At 33.1% G+C, this 22558-nt stretch overlaps 1 protein-coding gene across 1 annotated transcript; it reads left to right on the top strand.

Moving 5' to 3' along the window:
* Positions 1-1152: 1152 nt before the first annotated feature.
* LOC148303874 (myrosinase 1-like) lies at positions 1153-22205 on the top strand. Its single transcript, XM_088269246.1, has 7 exons — positions 1153-1407; positions 15710-15816; positions 16368-16515; positions 17370-17575; positions 18702-18923; positions 19895-19983; positions 22047-22205. Exons 1-7 carry the CDS (start codon positions 1355-1357, stop codon positions 22203-22205), a joined length of 984 nt encoding a protein of 327 aa, XP_088125372.1. The 5' UTR covers positions 1153-1354.
* Positions 22206-22558: the final 353 nt, after the last annotated feature.

Here is a 22558-nt window from a genome sequence, read left to right as displayed (position 1 = left end):
AATGATTATAATTATATCGATAATACATAATAATGATAATAATAATATTGATAATACATAATAATGATAATAATAATATTGATAATACATAATAATGATAATAATAATATTGATAATACAAAATAATGATAATACATAATAATGATAATAATAATATTGATAATACAAAATAATGATAATACATAATAATGATAATAATAATATTGATAATACATAATAATGATAATACATAATAATGATAATAATAATATTGATAATACATAATAATGATTATAATTATATCGATAATACATAATAATGATAATAATAATATTGATAATACATAATAATGATAATAATAATATTGATAATACAAAATAATGATAATACATAATAATGATAATAATAATATTGATAATACATAATAATGATAATAATAATATTGATAATACAAAATAATGATAATACATAATAATGATAATAATAATATTGATAATACATAATAATGATAATACATAATAATGATAAAAATAATATTGGTAATACATAATAATGATAATACATAATAATGATAATAATAATATTGATAATACATAATAATGATAATAATAATATTGATGATACATAATAATGATAATACATAATAATGATAATAATAATATTGATAATACATAATAATGATAAAAATATTGATGATACATAATAATGATAATAATAATATTGATGATACATAATAATGATAATACATAATAATGATAAAAATAATATTGGTAATACATAATAATGATAATACATAATAATGATAATAATAATATTGATAATACATAATAATGATAAAAATATTGATGATACATAATAATGATGATACATAATAATGATTATAATTATATCGATAATACATAATAATGATAATAATAATATTGATAATACATAATAATGATAATAATAATATTGATGATACATAATAATGATAATACATAATAATGATAATAATAATATTGATAATGTATAACAATATAATTACATATTGATAATACATATATAATAGATAATACAATAATAATAATACAATTTGACATATGGACGAGATGGGAGTTGGCGCAGCGCGGTCCCAGCGCGACGGTCTGTTATCTGGACATATCCCTGCTTTATTTACAGGCCTTATGGAGTAATGATTGTCTTAAGCCTAATGCCGTATCTACAAGACGCCATTCTCCACTTAAATTCGCAGGCCTTAGTCATTTGCGACCGCTCGATAGAGTCGGTTATGTAAATACTATAATCGGTTAAAAAATTATATATATATGTTGATTACTGGTACAATTATTTGTGGTGAATTCATAAAATATTTGGAAAAAATTGATCTATTTTTAAAATGTTTTTGAAAAATTTGACAGTATTAATTACGGTTTTTCTCAGCGCAGTAAGGTATGTAATTATATTGTTTTAATTTAATTCATATGTATATATATATATATATATATATATATATACATACTTTTAGTTGTATAAGTTTATCGGTGTGTAAATAAGTCCAGCGACTTTGAGAGGGATTACAAAATTGAAAGAATGCTCAAAACATACCCCTAAAGCCTTAAAATAATGTAAACCTTCCGAGCGCCTTTTATTTAATTATAATTATAATTAAATTTCTATATTTAAATATAGAAATTTAAAAAAAATGTGTATATATATATATGTGTATATATATATATATATATATATATATATATATATATATATATATATATATATATATATATATATATATATATATATATACATATATCGTAGTCATACAGGAGAGAGTGCATTTTTTACAAAAAAGTGATCATTGACTATTTGATATCTTACTAGCTTAATATTGCCCTGAAAACATCCCAAAGGATTTTAAACTTGGAAGTATAATATACTGACTTGGTAAAAATGACTAACTGCATTGATGTTTATTTTGTTGCCAAGCAAAAGTGACTTAAATGGCCCTTCTGCACATTTTACCTTTTGTTAGTTGGTCACTTTCTCCTGTACGACTACGATGCATATATATATATATACATATATATATATATATATATATATATATATATATATATATATATATATATATATATATATATATATATATATATATATATATATATATACATATATGATATATAGCAATGATATATTTACTCGTTTTACGAATTAGATGTTCTACTAGTTCTATGTGTAAATGCTCTAATGTGTAGAGGCAACTAGCCGTAACTCAAGTTGCGGCTGTTTGGCGTAACACGGCCCAAAGCATTCTTATACCTGGCCTCTATCATATACAATCACAGACTTTGCTCCATCTCTTTCCTCTACCGAGATATTCATTATCCAAATAGCCGCAAAATTGTATTAATTTGATACATGTGTTGGCAAAAAGCGTCATTTTTAGTTAACTATAAACTAGTTTATTTGTTCGATATTTATTCATTATATTACCCTGGATTGGTACCTGAAGCGGAGGGCTGATCACATTTCCTTCATGTGTTAACTATCAAGATAACACTGCGTTTATATGATACAGTGCCCTATGCACCATTGGGTGCAAATGAGAGTTAGAAGAAGGATAATAATCTCGTTTATCTCAAAACTACCGCTTTTAACTTGCGGCTATTTGCCATTGCACGTTAGAGCTATTCGGCTGACCAAATTCAAAACACAGTAAGGGACATGCTCTTTGTAGTACGTTTTTTTGCATTTTTGGACTAAGTAGATTCTAAGTCTAAAAATGCAAAAAAAAACGTACTACAAAAATGTCCCTTACTGTGTTTTCTGTACTACGATTTTTTTGCATTTTTGGACCAAGTAGATTCTAATTATAATAATAATAAAAAACCCTTATCCGCACCCCTATGGTGCATAGGGCACTGTGTCTTATAAACGCAGTGTTATCATGATCGTTTTACACATGAAGGAAAGGTGATCAGCCCTCCGCTACAGGTACCAGTCCATGGTAATATTGAATAAATATTACAGTGAAAAAATTACTTATATTTATTTTTACCCCCCTTGGGAATCGAACCCGGGACCTCCAGAACGGTAGCCGAGCGTGCTGACCATTACACTACGGAGGCGGACTATTTCAAGTAGATTCTACTAAGTCCAAAAATGCAAAAAAAAGTACTACAAAAAATGTCCCTTACCGCGTTTTAAGTTTGGACAGCCGTATTAATAAGTTCGTTATTTCTCTCTGCGTACCCCTGCGTGGATGGGGCGTGGTAGCGGAATTTCTTCACCCGGATTTTGTGCGGTTTTCGGGCAATCTTGAGGTCTGGCAGTCGACTTCCTGCGGGAACATTATCGAATCACAGTTATCGCAAACTCAATAGGTGTTTCGACTTTTGATAAGACCACAAATTGCTTCCTCTACCTTCAGTAAAACATCCTTTAAAAAGAAACGGTAATCGCAATATGCGTCATGGAAAAATATTGGTTTTACCATATAAACTTCATGTATAGATAATAAATACGCACATTATCGGGCTTATCGTTAAAAAGCAATATCTTCCGACCAACCAAAAACAGACCAGTGATATTGGTCAAAACTGCTTTTCATCTCACCAATAGATGTCTCTAGTTAAGTTCTAGTGATACAAGAACAACGCATCAAAATTGGTTCAAATACATCGCTAACTCCTTTCAAGAACGTCATAAATCAAAAAACGTTTATTTTCAGGAGAACGTTTTTAAAGTATAAAAATATAATACAATGTATTAAAAATAAATATCAAGCCACTAATTGAACTTTTTAATGTGCATCATATCTTTTTAGGTAAAACCTGAAGGTTTTTTCTCCATTTAAAATATATTTAGTATATTTAATGAAATAATTAAAAAATACTGTTTCTTCAAAATGCAAAAACAATACTTTCTGCCCTGTACCGGGTAAATTTTATGTTAAAAATATGTTGCTTTTGCTGGGATATAGTACATTTTCTGGGCATTCCGAAAACATGCACAACTGAAAATTGACGATTTTCGATTTATGACGCTCTTGAAAGGAGTGAGCGATATATCGCTCACTCCTTTCATCAATTTCAAACATCAAAAATCATAAATTTTCAGTTGTGCATGTTTTCGGAATGCCCAGAAAATGTACTATATCCCAGCAAAAGCGGCATATTTTTAACTTAATATTTACCCGCTACAGGGCAGAAAGTGCCGTTTTTGCATTTTGAAGAAAAGGTATTGTTTGATTTTTTTTTTTTAATATACTAAATATTTTTCAAATGGAGAAAAAACATTCAGGTTTTACCTAAAAAGATCTGTTGCACAGTAAAAAGTTCAATAAGCGGCTTGATATTTATTTTTAATACATTTTATTACATTCTTTAAAACGATCTTTTGAAAAATCAAGTTTCTTTGATATATGACGTTGTTGAAAGGAGTGAGCGATATATAGAACTTCGAGTTATGTGGTTGTCAATAATGGGGTGAATGTTACACGTGTGTAAAGTGATGAACCAGCCTATGAAGGTCGTCAGCCCCGTAAATGCCCAGACTTCCATATTCTTCTTCATCTTTGATGAGATGTCAAAAAATAATATGAAAAATAACTCCTGTACTTGGAGATAATTCAGATTTGTGAACAAGTATTTGGACACACTCAAAATGTTGTAATTCAAAAGACTTCTTTAAAAGTAGTCGCCATGCCTAATTCGGTTTTTTGATTCGATACCCGTCTCTACGTGGCATGTCCTTGATATACCGCGTTATAAACTATAACAACTCTAAAATAATTGATAATTTCCTTATAATTATTAAAAATTGCACTTTTAAATTCAATTCTCGAGATATAATTACTATATATATCAAATTTTGCGCTCCGTTCAGCTCTTAATAACGGATATTAGTCATATAAATGCTTTACGAATCGAACCATTATACCAATCTGGGATGATATAGGGTGGCGCAAAATCAATCACCTTATCGAAAGATGTCATAATTTTCGCAAACGGCGTCGTACGTCAATCATATTTGACAGTTGTAAACAAGACAGCTGCAGTATACAAACAAATTAATAAAACAGGCACAATTGTGTATACAACACTGGCGGCAGCCACTTGACGGATACCATGTTTTCCACTTAAAAGAAGAAAAAAATAATAATCCAAGTGACGATTTCCCATATTATTTTTTGACATCTCATCAAAGATGAAGAAGAATATGGTAGTCTGGGCATTTACGGGGCTGACGACCGACAAAAGCTGGTTTAAGTGATCACTTTACACACGTGTAACATTCACCAATTCTTCCCATTATTGACAACCACCCTACTCAAATTCTTGGATGTCTATATATCGCTCACTCCTTTCAAGAATGTCATAAATCAAAAATCGTCAGTTTTCAGATGTGCATGTTTTCGGAATGCCCAGAAAATGTACTGTATCCCAGCAAAAGAGGCATATTTTTATCTTAATATTTACCCGCTACAGGGCAGAAAGTGTTGTTTTTGCCTTTTGAAGAAAAGGTATTATTTAATTATTTTTTAAAATATACTAAATATTTTTCAAATGGAGAAAAAACCTTCAGGTTTTACCTAAAAAGATATTTTGCACAGTTAAAAGTTCAATAAGTGGCTTGATATTTATTTTTAATACATTGTGTTATATTTTTAAACTTTAAAAACGTTCTCCTGAAAAATCAAGTTTTTTGATTTATGACGTTCTTGAAAGGAGTGAGCGATAAATGAACCAATTTTTTAAACATTGTTCTTGAATCACAACTTCACTAGAGACATCTATTGGTGAGATGAAAAGAAGCTTTTTATTGAGCAGAAACTGTTTTATTAGTATGTGAGGTCCGAATCCTGGATTATAATCACACACATGAGAAACGCCAGAAAATATCATTTTCATTTGAATTATTTTAACTCATAATTTGACCAGATAATTTATTTACAACATTTTGAGTGTGTCCAAATACTTGTTCACATATCTGGATTATCTCCAATTATAGGAGATATTTTTCGATTGGGTGATTATTTTTGCGCCACCATATATATATCGCATATGTAAAATAGAACGGGTATAAGGAAATATATGTTATATGCGTTTTTGTAATGTATGTATGTTCTAGGAAATTGACTGAATGTAACTGTTTTTGTTGAAATAAGTGAAAAATTTGACCGCCTCCGTGGTGTAATGGTCAGCCCGCTCGGCTACCGTACCGGAGGTCCCGGGTTCGATTCCCAGGCGCGGGGGGTCAAAAAATATAAGTGATGTTTATTAAATATTACCCTGGACTGGTGCTTCAAGCGGAGGGCTGATCACCTTTCCTTCATGTGTTAACGGTCAAGATAACAGTGAATTTATATGATGCAGTGCCCTATGCACCATTGGGGTGCGGATAACGGTTTGAAGAAGAAGAAGAATTTCATAAATCAACTGAATATATAATTTAACGTACTCAACCTATAAAGGATTGTATTAAACTCGTGAAGTGTTTATTTACTTACTTACTTATAACCTTATCCGCACCCAATGGTGCATAGGGCACTGCATCGAATTAACGCAGTGTTATCTTGATCATTACTTACACGAAGGCAAGGTGATCACTCTTGCGCTTCAGGAACCAGTCCAGGGTAATATTAAATAAATATTTCAGTGTAAAATCACTAATATTTATTTTCACCCCCCTGGGAATCGAACCCGGGACCTCCAGCACGGTAGCTAAACACGCTGACCATTACACCACGGAGGCGGACGGAAGTGTTTATAACAGCCGATAAAATCCATATTTTCATTCAGCATTTTCTTTTGCAAAATTCGCCTTCGTAAATACGCCGTTTTCGTAAGTTGGCAACGAATGACGTCGCAGAAACGAATCCACACTACTACTATTACAGCTCTATAAAGCAGATACATAAAGGGATACGGACCCAAAACACACCCGATGACGTAACATTTGATGACGTATAGCGGCGTCCGTTTTTCGTTTTATAAAAATATGTAATGTTCAAACCTTCATATCTCCCTTGTTTATATACAGATTTCAATAAGAATGTTACCGATAGTCTTGTATTTTTTCATATTAACTTATTAGCCAATTATAACACATCATGAACACGATCCATTATTTTAACCTTCATGGGATTTAATCGCGAAATCTCTACCTAAAAATCAAACACGCCAACCACTGCGCTACGGAAGTGAACCTGTCAATTTAAACTCGTCTAATTACACCACTTGACCGTACAGAATATTATTCGACTGCTCAAATATATAAACCATACAAAAAAAACTTATAAAGTCCATTTTTTACGTTTTTTCACTTTTTACGTACCTGTATTTGTTTTTTTTTTTAATACCTGATAACGATTTTTGCCTGTAGATTGAATAATACCCGATCTAATTGCCCATCAAATGCGGTGACTCGGTATTATTACAGTTTTTTTTGCCCGACGATCTAGCTAGGGCAAAAAATTAATACCATAGAGGTATGGTCACCTAACATCGACGCCCAAAAAACCAAAATTAATTTATATCGATCTTTTTTATTGATATCATAATAAAGATGAAGAAAAATGAAGGATAATGGGTATTTACAGGGCTTACAACCTGTCAAAAGCTTGTTTTTAGTATTTAGATTTATTTTGAACCTATTTTTAAATTTTGTTCGCCTCCGTAGTGTAATGGTCAGCACGCTCGGCTACCGTTCTAGAGGTCCCGGGTTCGATTCCCAGGGGGGGTCAAATAAATATAAGTGATTTTTCACTCTAATATTTATTCAATATTACCCTGGACTGGTACCTGAAGCCGAGGGCTGATCACCTTTCCTTCATGAGTTTACGATCAAGATAACACCGCGTTTATATGATGCAGTGCCCTATGCACCATTTGGGTACAGATAAGAGTTTGAATAAAAAAAAATTAAAAATTAAATATTATTTTTAGACACTTCAACATGGGTGAAAAATTGGAAGTCTGGGTTTTTACAGGGCTAAGGCCCTGTCAAAAGCTGGTTTTGAAGTGATCACTTTACACACGTGTAACGTTCATAATTTTTTTCTTGTATATTAAAAAAAATAAAAAATATATGGTATGGTAAAAAAACACCTTTCTTATCTTTAAAATTTTGAGTGTGTCCAAATACTTGTCCACATTCTGGATTGTCTCTAATTACGAATTAGTTGTGCATATTTTTTTTTACATCTCAACATAGACGAAGAAGAATATGGATCATTTTGGATGTATTTAAATACTTGTTCACAAACCTGGATAGTCTCCAATTTGGAGTCATTTTGTATTTGACATTTTGAGTGTATTCCAGTGCACACAAATCGTGTAATTAACATGTCGCTTCATGTGTGAGTTCTCGACAGCATCTATGGTTGAGTTGAGTAAGCTATTTAGTTGAATTTTTAGTTAAGTTAGAAAAACCTATTTTTTTACTAGATGCAATATCCTTTCCGACAGCCCGACACTCGAATCGAGTGTCGGGCTGTGGTCCCGTGGTTAGTGTCGTGGACTCTTAAGTCAGATATTCTCAGTTCGAACCCACTCTTCCACAATTCGATACCTTTTTCTAATAATGTGAAAATTAAAAAAAATCCCTTATATTTATTTTACCCCCCTTGGGAATCGAACCCGGGACCTCCAGAACGGTAGCCGAGCGTGCTGACCATTACACTACGGAGGCGGATTTTTTCACTGTCATATTTATTCAATATTACCCTGGACTGGGTACCTGAAGCGGAGGGCTGATCACCTTTCCTTCATGTGTAAAACCATCAAGATAACACTGCGTTTATATGACACAGTGCCCTATGCACCATTGGGGTTTATTATTATTATTATTCTAATAATGAACGGCTTAGGCTTGCAGGAATAGTATGAAATTGTATTTGTGTAAATAATAGAAACAAATATTTCTCTTTAAAAAAAAAGAATTACTTTACATACTGGGAGATGCCTGATTTTCAGGTTGGCCAGCTCTGCTGTGGCTTAGTGTATATAAGTGCGCTGTGAAGACAGGGTGTCTAAAACATCATGATTATTTTTGTCTTTTTTGCACTAAATATCAACCAATTATGTACATATAATTTAAATTAATTACTTTTGTACTTTTTACAGGGTGATCCAAAATGACTGCAATAAAAAATTAACGAAAAATCTTATAAATAAATAAAAAAAAATTATAACTTTATAAAATAAAAACAATTTTGTTTTTAACCACTTTTTTATTGGTACATTTTTGCTACAAACAGTTTCGCCAAGAACCTTGTCATCGTGTTTAATGTCGAAACCGGTTGAAGAATAAGTACCAGTAAAAAAGTGGTTACAAAGTTGTTATATATATATATATATATATATATATATATATATATATATATATATATATGTTTATATATGTATATATATGTATATATATGTATTTATATATATATATATATATATATATATATATATATATATATATATATATATATATATATATATATATATATATATATATATATATATATATATATATATATATATATATATATATATATATATATATATATATATATATATATATGTTTATATATGTATATATATGTATATATATGTATTTATATTTATATATATATATATATATATATATATATATATATATATAATATATGACTAACTAACTAACCATCACGCCGCTTCCCCGCAGGGTAGGCAGAGAGAATAGAGCGCCACACCACTCTGTCCTTGCCAACATTCTTCGCCTCTTCCACGTTCATGCATCTCCTCATACATACCCGCCGATTGTTACGACTCCTAACCTGACCACTTTCAAGTATTTGGCATACCTGATCGTGGCATGTTTTTCTCGGTCTTCCTCTGCTTCTTTTCCCAATAACATTCGCCTCATAAATTTGTTTTACCGTTCTTTCCTCGCTCATTCGTTCTACATGTCCAAACCATCTCAACACGCCTTTCTTAATTTTATCGATAGTGCTTATCTCAGCTTTGCATTCCTTCCTTATTTCACTATTCGCACATCTATCATACATCGTTTTGTCATACATTCTTTTGAGAGATCGCATGTATATATATATATATATATATATATATATATATATTTATATACTGGGAGATGCCTATATATTTATATATATATCTATATATATATATATATATATATATATATATATATATATATATATATATATATATATATATATATATATATATATATATATATATATATATATATGTACATATGTATATTAAATATGTGTATAAAAAAATGTATTTAAATATTTTTAAAAGGACAGTTTTTGCTGAACCATCCTGTAGTTTAAACCTACCATACATATATTATATGAATTATCATTCCATCAGCTAGTAGATACGCCTTTTTTATTAGGACCTACTAATATATTACACAAATAAATCCCAAATTTAATAAAAACTAGTTTAACTTGTTATACAAGCCCACATCGAAAGTCATTGCATACAAAAAATATCCGGGAATATCCCTATATAAAAATCGCTAACATAGGCAAAGCTAGTGTCTGTATTTTTTTTCCAAATTGAATCCAATCATGATATGTGTCGCCTGCTTTCAAATCCGCCAGATCCATGTAAGTAGATTTTCCAAAAAATGCAAAATTGTCCGGGTAACATTTATGTCTAAAAGAATTGTCTATCTAAATAATAGATTAGATAAAAACTTCTTCATCTTTGATGAGATGTCAAAAAAAAGAAAAATAACTCCTGTAATTGGAGATAATCCAGATTTGTGAACAAGTATTTGGACGAAAAATACGAAACGTATTAATTACAATTGATTAAAAGCTATTTTTGAAAACTTAGTGCCTACTGGTATGTATGAGGAGATGCATGAACGTGGAAGAGGCGAAGAATGTTTGCAAGGACAGAGTGGTGTGGCGCTCTATTTTCTCTGCCTACCCCTGCGGAGAAGCGGCGTGATGGTTAGTTAGTTTTTTTAGTGCCTACTTAGAATGATAATTTTAGTATTGTCGTTACAAACTAAACGTATTAATTACAATTCATAATTTAAGTTGACAAGCTATTTTTGAAAACTAAGTACCTACTTAGAATGATAATACAAGTATTGTCATTATATACGAAACGTATTAATTACAATTGATAATTTAAGTGGATAAGCTATTTTTGAAAACTTAGTACCTACTTAGAATGATAATAAAAGTATCGTCGCTATATACGAAACGTATTAATTACAATTGATAATTTAAGTTGACAAGCTATTTTTGAAAACTTGGTACCTACTTAGAATGATAAAAAATGTATTGTCGTTATATACGAAACGTATTAATTACAATTGATAATTTAAGTGGATAAGCTATTTTTGAAAACTTAGTACCTACTTAGAATGATAATACAAGTATTGTCGTTATATGGTATACGAAACGTATTAATTACAATTGATAATTTAAGTGGATGAGCTGTTTTTGAAAACTTAGTACCTACTTAGAATGATAATACAAGTATTGTCATTATATACGAAACGTATTAATTATAATTGATAATTTAAGTTGATAAGCTATTTTTGAAAACTTAGTACCTACTAAGAATGATAATACAAGTATTGTCGTTATATGGTATACAAAACGTATTAATAACAATTGATAATTTAAGTTGATAAGCTATTTTTGAAAACTTAGTATCTAATTAAATCGAAATAACTAACTAAACAACCATCACGCCGCTTCTCCGCAGGGGTAGGCAGAGAGAATAGAACGCCACGCCACTCTGTCCTTGCAAACATTCTTCGCCTCTTCCACGTTCATGCATCTCCTCATACATACCCGCCGATTGTTACGACTCTGATATGATACTCTGATATATATGATAATATGAAAATGCTTCATAAATGGTTTGTTTTGGTTTTCAAGAGGAAAGAGCGAATGTCAGGAAATACATCAGGAAGTACAATAAAATAATTGCGCTTTGCGATGGTATTTGTACGAGCACAATTTTTTCCTTATTAAATAATTATTAGCGAAAAAAATCCTGCCCTTGAATTTAAAATGGTAGCCGCGGAGATCGTCCAGGCGGAAACCCAATCGAGCGTGCATAGATCGGTGATGGTTCATATTATCGATGCAGTTCTTTAATTTAATTTATATTTATGGCTTATATACCCATTGTGACATCACACTACCCTGTTTAACACCTTTAGAAATGCCAAACCGAGATGAAAATAAGCCAAGCAGTGCTATCCTCGTACGAGACGTACTGCCCAAACATACAAAATGCATCCAATATATAAGTCTTTCAGTTATTTTATGCAATATGTATAGATTATATACCCACTGTGACATCACACATCCCTGTTTAACACCTATAGAAATGCCAAACCGAGATGAAAGTAAGCCAAGCAGAGCTATCCTCGTACAAGGCTATAAGACGCACTGCCCAAATATACAAAATTCATACAATATTTAAATCTTTCAGTTATTTCATGGAATATGTATATATTACACAGACACGGTGACATCACACATCCCTGTTTAACACCTTAATAGATGCCAAACCGAGATGAAAATAAGCCAAGCAGTGCCATCCTCGTACAAGGCTACAAGACATATCGCTCACTCCTTTCAACAACGTCATAAATCAAAAAACTTGATTTTTCAGCAGAACGTTTTTAAAGTTTAAAAATATAATACAATGTATTAAAAACAAATATCAAGCCACTTATTGAACTTTTTACTGTGCAACAGATCTTTTTAGGTAAAACCTGAAGGTTTTTTCTCCATTTGAAAAATATTTAGTATATTTAAAAAAATAATTAAACAATACCTTTTCTTCAAAATGCAAAAACAACACTTTCTGCCCTGTAGCGGGCAAATATTAAGTTAAAAATATACCGCTTTTGCTGGGATATAGTACATTTTCTGGGCATTCCGAAAACACGCACAACTGAAAATGGATGATTTTTTATTTATGACGTTCTTGAAAGGAGTGAGCGATATGTACTTCCCAAACACACAAACCTCGTAAATGTGTTTTACCGTTCTTATAACTACACTACTGCTATTATCATTACCCCGTTTCCCAGCAGGGGTAGGCAGAGTGAATAGAACGCCACACCATCCTATCTTGTATTCCCACTCCTGACCTAATCAGCCCAAGATATGAAATATTGGCATGATCGAGTTTATCAACTCGATCGTGCCAAGCTAACCTCGGTCTTCCACTGCTCCAATTAGCAGCTACATTCACCTCATAAAATTTTCCCTTCCTACTACCATTACTGCTACCACCACATCGATTCTCTACAGGGGTAGGCAGAGAGGATAGAACGCCACATTCACCCGTCCCGACATATACTCCTTTTATTTTCATTCTTTACGTAACATTGATACATCTATCTAGCCGTACACGCCCTCCGATTACGTAGACTTTTACCGTTCTTTCCTCGCACGTGAGCCAAGACAGCTAATTTGCGTCATATGGTTTATGTGATGGGATTTTTTGCAATGGTTTTACCGGAAGACCACACATGGCCCATGTATCACGATTGGCAACATGACGATGACGTCACAGACGTGAAGTCCAGTCACGAACTGAGGTCAACGCCACGGTCGATCTGAACCGAAATAATTAACGGCTATAATTGGGAGAGGCTTTAAAATATCTGATGTAGAAATTAAAATGTACAACTAGCCATCGCGCCGTTCTCCGCATGGGTAGGCTGGGAGAATAGAACGCCACACCGATCCGTGAGTCGTGCATCTCCCTGTATATACGCGACGATAGGTTATTACCACCAACGAGTATGTGTATATATATATATATATATATATATATATATATATATATATATATATATATATATATATATATATATATATATATATATATATATATATATATATATATATATATATATATATATATATATATATATAGGGTCCGCCATCTAAAGTTTTTTTTTTCAACTAGTGCTTATTTCGTGAATGGTAACACTTAGCTCATGTCTGATTTGACAGATAATTAGTTTTATCCTTCCGCTGAGCGAATATGGTTGTGTATACGCTTGAACAACGCTGGGAAATATTGCGACATTACTTTGAAAATCATGGTAATGTTGCAGAATGTGTGCGAAAATTGCGTACGGTTTTTGGAAGAAGAGAAGCACCGTCAGCTCCGTATGTTCGTTATCTTGTGAAAAAAGTGAAAGAAACTGGCATCCTCATCGATAAACCAAAGCGTGAAAAGCCAAAAACAGTGCGTACACCCGAGAATATCGATGTTGTGGCAGAAAGTGTGCGTGAAGCGCCATCAACATCAATTCACCGTCGTTCTCAACAATTGAACATTTCGGAGACATCATTGAGACGAATTTTGCATAAAGACCTTGGTATGACGCCATACAAAGTCCAATTGGTTCAGGAGTTGAAGCCAACTGACCATCCAATGCGTTTTCGCTTCGCTGAGTGGGCCTGCGATCGACTTACAGAAGATGCCGATTTTGCCAAAAAAATCATCTTTTCGGATGAAGCTCATTTTGATCTTGGCGGGTATGTAAACAAGCAAAATTGTCGTATTTGGGGCACAGAAAACCCGCACGCATACATTGAAAAGCCGGTACACCCAAAACGAGTCACTGTTTGGTGCGGATTTTGGTCCAGAGGCATAATTGGGCCATTTTTCTTTGAAAATGAGCAAGGAGTGGCCGTTACAGTCAATGGCGATCGTTATCGGGCCATGTTGAACGGATTTTTGTTCACAAAAATTGAAGAGGAGGATATTGGCAACATTTGGTTTCAACAGGACGGCGCTACGTGCCACACAGCCGAAGCTACACTCGATGTTTTGCGCCCTGTTTTTGAAAAAAAAAAGTTATTTGGCGGACCCTTTACATATATATATATATATATATATATATATATATATATATATATATATATATATATATATATATATATATATATATATATATATATATATATATATATATATATATATATATATATATATATATATATATATATATATATATATATTTATATATATATATATATGTATATATGTATATATATGTATATATATATATATGTATATATGTGTGTATATATATATATATATATATATATATATATATATATATATATATATATATATATATATATATATATATATATATATATATATATATATATATATATATATATATATATATATATATCGTAGTCATACAGGAGAAAGTGACCAAGTGCATTTTTTACAGAAACGTGATCATTGACTATTTGATATCTTACTAGCTTAATATTGCCCTGAAAAACATCCCAAAGGATTTTAAACTTGTAAGTATAATATATTGACTTGGTAAAAATGACTAACTGCATTGATGTTTATTTTGTTGCCAAGCAAAAGTGACTTAAATGGCCCTCCTGAACATTTTACGTTGGTCACTTTCTCCTGTACGACTACGATATATTGATATCAATATTTGTGTGTTGAGATAGTTTGGGCGTGTGAATCGAGTGAGTGATAGAAGAAGAGACAATAGAAGCAGAAAAATACCGAAAAAACTACAAGACACGATCATATATTTCAAATTCTTGGGTAAGGAGTGTAAATAATCGGCGGGCATGTATGAGACGCACGAAAGAGAAAGAGGCTAAGGTTTGCCTGTAAAGCCAGATATGTGCGGCGTTCTGTCCTCTCTGCCTACCACTGCGGGGAGCTGCGTGACGGTTAGATAGTAACATTGCCTTCTGTTTCAGAGCTTCCGACATAACGGTACAGTACAACATCCGGAAATTTCCGGAAGGCTTCAAATTTGGCACTGCGACTGCTTCATACCAAATCGAGGGAGCCTGGAATGTATCAGGTAAGAATATACTTTTTTAGATTGCCTCTTGAATCAATCGGTCTTCCTCTGCCCCTATTTTGTGTAGTGTAAACCTATTACACACCTGTGTAACTTTCTCAACACACACCTGTTTACGTTCTCTACACACACCTGTTTACGTTCTCATCACACACCAGTTTAACGTTCTCATCACACAGTTGTGTAACGTAAACTCATCACACACCTGTATAACGTTAACTCATCACACACCTGTGCAACGTTAACTCATCACACACCTGTGTAACGTTCTCATCACACACCTGTGTAACGTTCTCATCCCACACCTGTGTAACATTCTCATCACACACCTATGTAAAGTTCTCATCACACACCTGTATAACGTTCTCACCACACCTGTGTAACGTTCTCATCACACACCTGTGTAACGTAAACTCATCACACACCTGTGTAACATTCTCAGTACACACCTTGTCTTCCAAAGAAATGATTTTTTTCAATCTGCATTATATTCTCTCTGCCTACCCCTGCTGGTAGTCAGCTAGTTATTTAACAATCTGTGTCCTGCGCAGATAAATCTGAGAACATATGGGACCGCTTCACGCACACACAGCCCGACATGATAGAAGACGGGTCGAACGGTGACATAGCCTGCGACTCCTACCACAACTACATGGAGGACGTCAGGCTGCTGCGCGACCTGGGAGTCGACTTCTACAGGTAACTTCGGCCGACGGCGCTGCCATCGGTTCACCAATTTGTGAAACTCTCTCCGAGACGCGGTCGAAAACATTGAAGGTGTCAATTGTCCGCCTCCGTAGTGTGATGGTCAGCACGCTCGGCTACCGCTCTGGAGGTCCCGGGTTCGATTCCCAGGCGAGGGGTCAAATAAATATATGTGATTTTTTCGCTCCAATATTTATTTAATATTACCCTGGGCTGGTGCCTGAAGGGCTGATCACCTTTCCTTCATGTGTTAACGATCAAGATGACACTGCGTTCATATGATACAGTGCCCTATGCACCATCGGGGTGCGGTTTGAAGAAGAAGAAATTATCTTAGTCAATCAATGCATTGTTTCGCTCACCACAGATTGGGAAACTCTATCTTCATATCTTATCTATATCTATCTCTATCTCTATCTTATCCTTATCCCTCTCATTATATTATCTTTATCTCTTTCTATCTTATCTATATCTTTCTCTATCTTATCTTTATCTCTCTCCCTATCTTGTCTTTATCTCTCTCTATATTATCTTCATCTCTCTCTCTATCTCATATTATCTCTCTTTATCTTATCTTTAAATCTCTTTCTATCTCATCTTATCTTTCTCTATCTTATCTTTATCTTTCTCTGTATTTTCTTTATCTCTCTCGCCATCTTGTCTTTATCTCTCTCTATCTCATCTTATCTCTCTCTATTATATCTTTATCTCTCTCACTATCTCATCTTATCTCTATCTTATCATTATCTCTCTATCTTGTATTTATCTCTTTCTATCTTATCCATATATTTCTCTATCTTATATTTATCTCTCTCTATCTTATCTTTATCTCTCTCCCTCTCTCGCAGGTTCTCCTTCTCTTGGACCAGGCTCCTCCCGACAGGATTCGACAACAAGATAAGCAAGGACGGCGTCCGCTACTACAACAACCTGGTGAACGAGCTCCTCAGGCACAAGATAGAGCCCATCGTCACGTTGTACCACTGGGACCTGCCGCAGAAGCTGCAGGAGCTCGGCGGCTGGGCCAACCCGCTCATAGCGGACTTCTTTGAGCGTGAGTGGACCAAGGATGAATACTGTGATATTTGAAGTGCGCCCAAACTTACGATATTTGAAGTGCGCCCAAATTAACGATATTTCACGTGTGCCCATTTTTATGTTAGAATGTATTCAAAATATCGATATTTGAAGTGCGCCCATTTTTTTAAATATTTTAACTGCGCCCAATTTTTTGACGATATTTTTATTGCGTCCAAATTTATAATATTTTTAGTGCGCTTAAATATTTGATTTATGAGAGCGCCCAGATATTCGTACTTTTAGTGGGCCCAAATTTTCGATATTAGAAGTGAGCCCAAATTTTAAATATTCAACGTGCGCCCAAATTTATGATATTCATAATGGGCCCAAATTTATAATATATTAATTAAGTGCACCCAAATTATTGTTATATGAGTGTGCCCAAATATTCGTACCTTAAGGAGGCCCAAATTTTCTTTTTTTTTATGCGCCCAAATTTTTTACATATATTTTGAAAAATTTGATCGTGCAAATTTTTGGAAAATTTCAAATTTTCGGTATTTTGAGTGTCCAACTTTTTGAAATATTGAGGGAGTGCAAAAATACTTTCAGTATGTGTAAATTTTAAATATTTGATTTTTTCCAAAGTTACGATATTTCAAATGTGCCCAACAATACCTAGAGTAGGTGTGCCTGATTTTTTAATTTTTTAATACTATCCAAAGTTTTGATACATTGAGTGTGCCCAAACGTTTGATATTTAATTCTTGATAATTTTATATTAAAATGAAAAAAAGGTGAATTGAGTGAAACTGATCGGTCTCAAATAATTTTATTGAATTTATTAAATAAAACGAGATAAAAATATTTTATTAATATATCGTAGTCATACAGGAGAATGTGACCAAGAGTATTTTTTTGTAAAAACGTGATCATTGACTATTTGATATCTTACTAGCTTAATATTGCCCTGAAAAACATCCCAAAGGATTTTAAACTTGCAAGTATAATATATTGACTTGTTAAAAATGACTAACTGCATTGATGTTTATTTTGCTGCCAAGCAAAAGTGACTTAAATGGTCCTCCTGAACATTTTACGTTTCGGTATTTGGTCACTTTCTCCTGTACGACTACGATATATACATTTTTTTATTCCAGTCTACGCTAAAACGGTGTTCACCATTTTCGGCGACCGGGTCAAGACCTGGCTGACGTTCAACGAGCCCTACGAGGTGTGCCAGGGCGGTTATGGCACCACGCGCCGAGCGCCGGCCCTGAACTTCTCCGGCACCGCCGACTACCTCTGCGCCCACACCCTGATTCGCGCCCACGCCAAGGCCTACCGCCTGTACGACAAGGTCTTCAGACCTACCCAAAAAGGTACAGTCTTTGCTTTCTGTGAACAGTGATTTGATCAACCAAAAAGGTACAGTCTTTACTGTGTTTGAATAGTAATTTGATCACCCAAAAAGGTATAATCTTTGCTTTCTGTGAAGTGTATTTTGGCGACCCAAAAAGGTACAATCTTTGCTTTCTGTGAAGTGTATTTTGGCTAACCAAAAAGGTACAATCTTTGCTTTCTGTGAAGTGTTTTTTGGCTACCCAAAAAGGTACAATCTTTGCTTTCTGTGAAGTGTAATATGGCAACCCAAAAAGGTACAATCTTTGCTTTCTGTGAAGTGTTTTTTGGCTACCCAAAAAGGTACAATCTTTGCTTTCTGTGAAGTGTAATATGGCAACCCAAAAAGGTACAATCTTTGCTTTCTGTGATGTGTATTTTGGCTACCCAAAAAGGAACAATCTTTGCTTTCTGTGAAATGTAATTTTGCAACCCAAAAAGGTACAATCTTTGCTTTCTGTGAAGGGTATTTTGGCTGCCCAAAAAGGTGCTATTTTTTTGCTGTGTTTGAACAGCAATTTGACCACCCAAAAAGGCACAGCGTTTGCTGTGTTCGAACGGTGATTTAACCATCCAAAAGGGTTAAAGTTTTTGTTTTGCACAAATAGCAATTTGTCCACCCACATAGGTACAAACTTTGCTTTATGTGGAGGGTATTTTGACTTCCCAAATATGTAAACCCTTTGCTGCGTTTGAATGCTATGTAATTTGACCACCCGAAAAAGCGAACGGTATTATGCCCAACAGAAAAGAATACAGCCTTTGCTGTGTTTGAACGGTAATTTGTCCACCAAAAAGGTACAGCTTTTGCACACTGCATACTGCAGCTGTCTACTTCACAAATATCAAATATGATTGACGTACTGTCAAAATTATAACATCTTTTGATAGGGTGATTTATTTTGCGCCACCTGTACTAGTACAAAACTAATGCGTAAAATGGTTTTTACAGGAAAAATCGCTCTGACTTTGAACGGAGATTGGTACGAAGCCACGACTGACGCAGACCTGGAGCTGTCCGAGAGAGGGCGACAATTCGAGGTATACTATATGCAAATCTAGCTAGATTCAAACAATTTTGAGAAACGTTTTTGTAAAATACAATAAAATGTACAATTTATTTTGTTAAACGTCCAATTTGTTTTGTAAAACGTCCATTTTGGTTTGAAATCGTTCAAATTGATTTATAAAACATCCAATTTAATCTCCAAGGCGTATAATTTTAATTGATAAACGTCTATTTTACAACGTTTTGAGTGTGTCCAAATACTTGTTCACAAAATCTGGATAATCTCCAATTACAGGAGTTATTTTCATATTATTTTTAATAGATGACTCTAGTGAAGTTCTAGTGATTCAAGAACAAGGTTTCTAAATTAATTAATATATATAGAACTTCCAAGAATTTGAGTAGTGTGGTTGTCAATAATGGGTACAATTGGTGAATGTTACACGTGTGTAAAGTGATCACTTAAACCAGCCTATGACGGTCGTCAGCCCCGTTAATGCCCAGATTTCCATATTCTTCTTCATCTTTGATGAGATGTTAAAAATAACGTTTATTTTGATTTGCTAAAAAAAAACCTAACTAACCATCACGCCACTTCCCCGCAGGGGTAGGCAGAGAGAATAGAGCGCCACACCACTCTGTCATTGCAAACATTCTTCGCCTCTTCCACGTTCATGCATCTCCTCATACATACCCGCCGATTGTTAAGCCGATTGTTGATTTGCTAAACAATTTGGTTTTTAAACGTCTAATATGGTTTGTTAAAGTCCAATTTGGTATGTAAAACGTCAAGTTTAGTTTGTAAAACGTACAATTAGGTTTGTCAAACGTCCAATTAAGTTTATAAAACGCCCAATTTGTTTTGAAAAACGTCCAATTACAATATGGTTTGTAAAACGTACAATTTGGTTTGTAAAACGTCCAATTTATTTTGAAAAACGTCCAATTACAATATGGTTTGTAAAACGTACAATTTGGTTTGTAAAACGTCCAATTTGTTTTGAAAAACGTCCAATTACAATATTGTTTGTAAAACGTATAATTTGGTTTGTAAAACGACCAATTACAATATGGTTTGTAAAACGTATAATTTGGTTTGTAAAACGTCCAATTTGTTTTGAAAAACGTCCAATTACAATATGGTTTGTAAAACGTACAATTTGGTTTGTAAAACGAATTTAGATTTTAAAAAATAAAATAAAATTTTTAAAAAAATTTAAAAACGTTGAATTTGATTTGTTAAACACCCTATTTGATTAGAAAAACGTCCAAGTTCTCAAAAAAAAACTGAATATCATCCACAGGGTGAACAATCCATTAAGTGACCACTTAAGACAGCCAAAATTTAGGTCACTTAGACTTTCATCTTCTCTCATATAAAATGATAGATCAAATTGAGACGATAGCATAGATATCGCTCACTCCTTTAAACAACGTCATATATCAAAAATCGACAATTTTCAGTTGTGCATGTTTTCGGAATGCCCACAAAATGTACTATATCCCAGCAAAAGCGGCATATTTTTAACTTAATATTTACCCGCTACAGGGCAGAAAGTGTTGTTTTTACATTTTGAAGAAAATGTATTGTTTAATTAATTTTTTAAATATACTAAATATTTTAAAATGGAGAAAAAACCTTCAGGTTTTACCTAAAAAGATCTGTTGCACAGTAAAAAGTTCAATAAGTGGCTTGATATTTATTTTTAATACATTTTATTATATTTTTAAACTTTAAACATATTTATTGTAACTGCAGACAGTTGGTAGAATTCCATATTGAATTGTTGGGTGATGTATCCAAAATAAAACAAGGTTTTTGTTGGATTGAATTCTACATTTATTTATGTATATCTTAATACGTGACGCGTTCGTCTTCTTAGGACATTATCAAACACTATTCATTCATTCAATTCAATCCAACAAAAACCTTGTTTTATTTTGAATATATTACCCAACAATTTAAAAACGTTCTCCCGAAAAGTGTTTTGATATATGACGTTGTTGAAAGGAGTGAGCTTCATATTATGTCCCGTAGGGTGAATAATACAGTGTGTGGTGGAATGAATAATAATACAAATGTATTATTTGCCAGCTCGGATGGTTTGCCCACCCAATTTTCTCCAAATCTGGGGACTATCCTTCAGTAATGAAGGAGAGAGTCGCTAAGAGGAGCAGGGAACAGGGTTTCAGGAGATCGCGCCTTCCAGAATTCACTCCAGAAGAGGTAATACTTAAATATATTTATATATAGTAGTGACTGGTACCTGAGGCGGAGGGCTGATCACCTTTCCTTCATGTGTAAACGATCAAGATAACACTGCGTTTAATTTATATACTGATGCAGTGCCCTATGCACCATTGGGTGCGGATAAGGGTTTTATTATTTATTATTATATATAGTAGTCATACAGGAGAAAGTGACCAAGTGCATTTTTTTACAAAAACGTGGTCAATGACTATTTGATATCTTACTAGCTTAATATTGCCCCGAAAAACATCCCAAAGGATTTTAAACTTGGAAGTATAATATATTGACTTGGTAAAAATGACTAACTGCATTGATGTTTATTTTGTTGCCAAGCAAAAGTGACTTAAATGGCCCTT

The sequence above is a fragment of the Brachycentrus maculatus genome, unplaced genomic scaffold (assembly GCF_059751285.1).
Source record: "Brachycentrus maculatus isolate JH-2025_06_01 unplaced genomic scaffold, ASM5975128v1 h1tg000342l, whole genome shotgun sequence".
In the NCBI taxonomy this organism is placed as follows: domain Eukaryota; kingdom Metazoa; phylum Arthropoda; class Insecta; order Trichoptera; family Brachycentridae; genus Brachycentrus; species Brachycentrus maculatus.
The sequence above is the reverse complement of the archived record's forward strand: the minus strand, read 5'-3'. Positions and strand labels throughout refer to the sequence as shown.

What these genes read in the sequence shown, in the direction of transcription:
- LOC148303874 (XM_088269246.1), top strand. Translation starts at nt 1,355, where the DNA reads ATGTTTTTGAAAAATTTGACAGTATTAATTACGGTTTTTCTCAGCGCA. An exon ending in GTTTTTCTCAGCGCAGTAAG is followed by an intron (nt 1,408 to 15,709) that starts GTATGTAATTAT and finishes CTTCTGTTTCAG; the next exon opens with AGCTTCCGACATAACGGTAC. An exon ending in CATAGCGGACTTCTTTGAGC is followed by an intron (nt 17,576 to 18,701) that starts GTGAGTGGACCA and finishes TTTTTATTCCAG; the next exon opens with TCTACGCTAAAACGGTGTTC.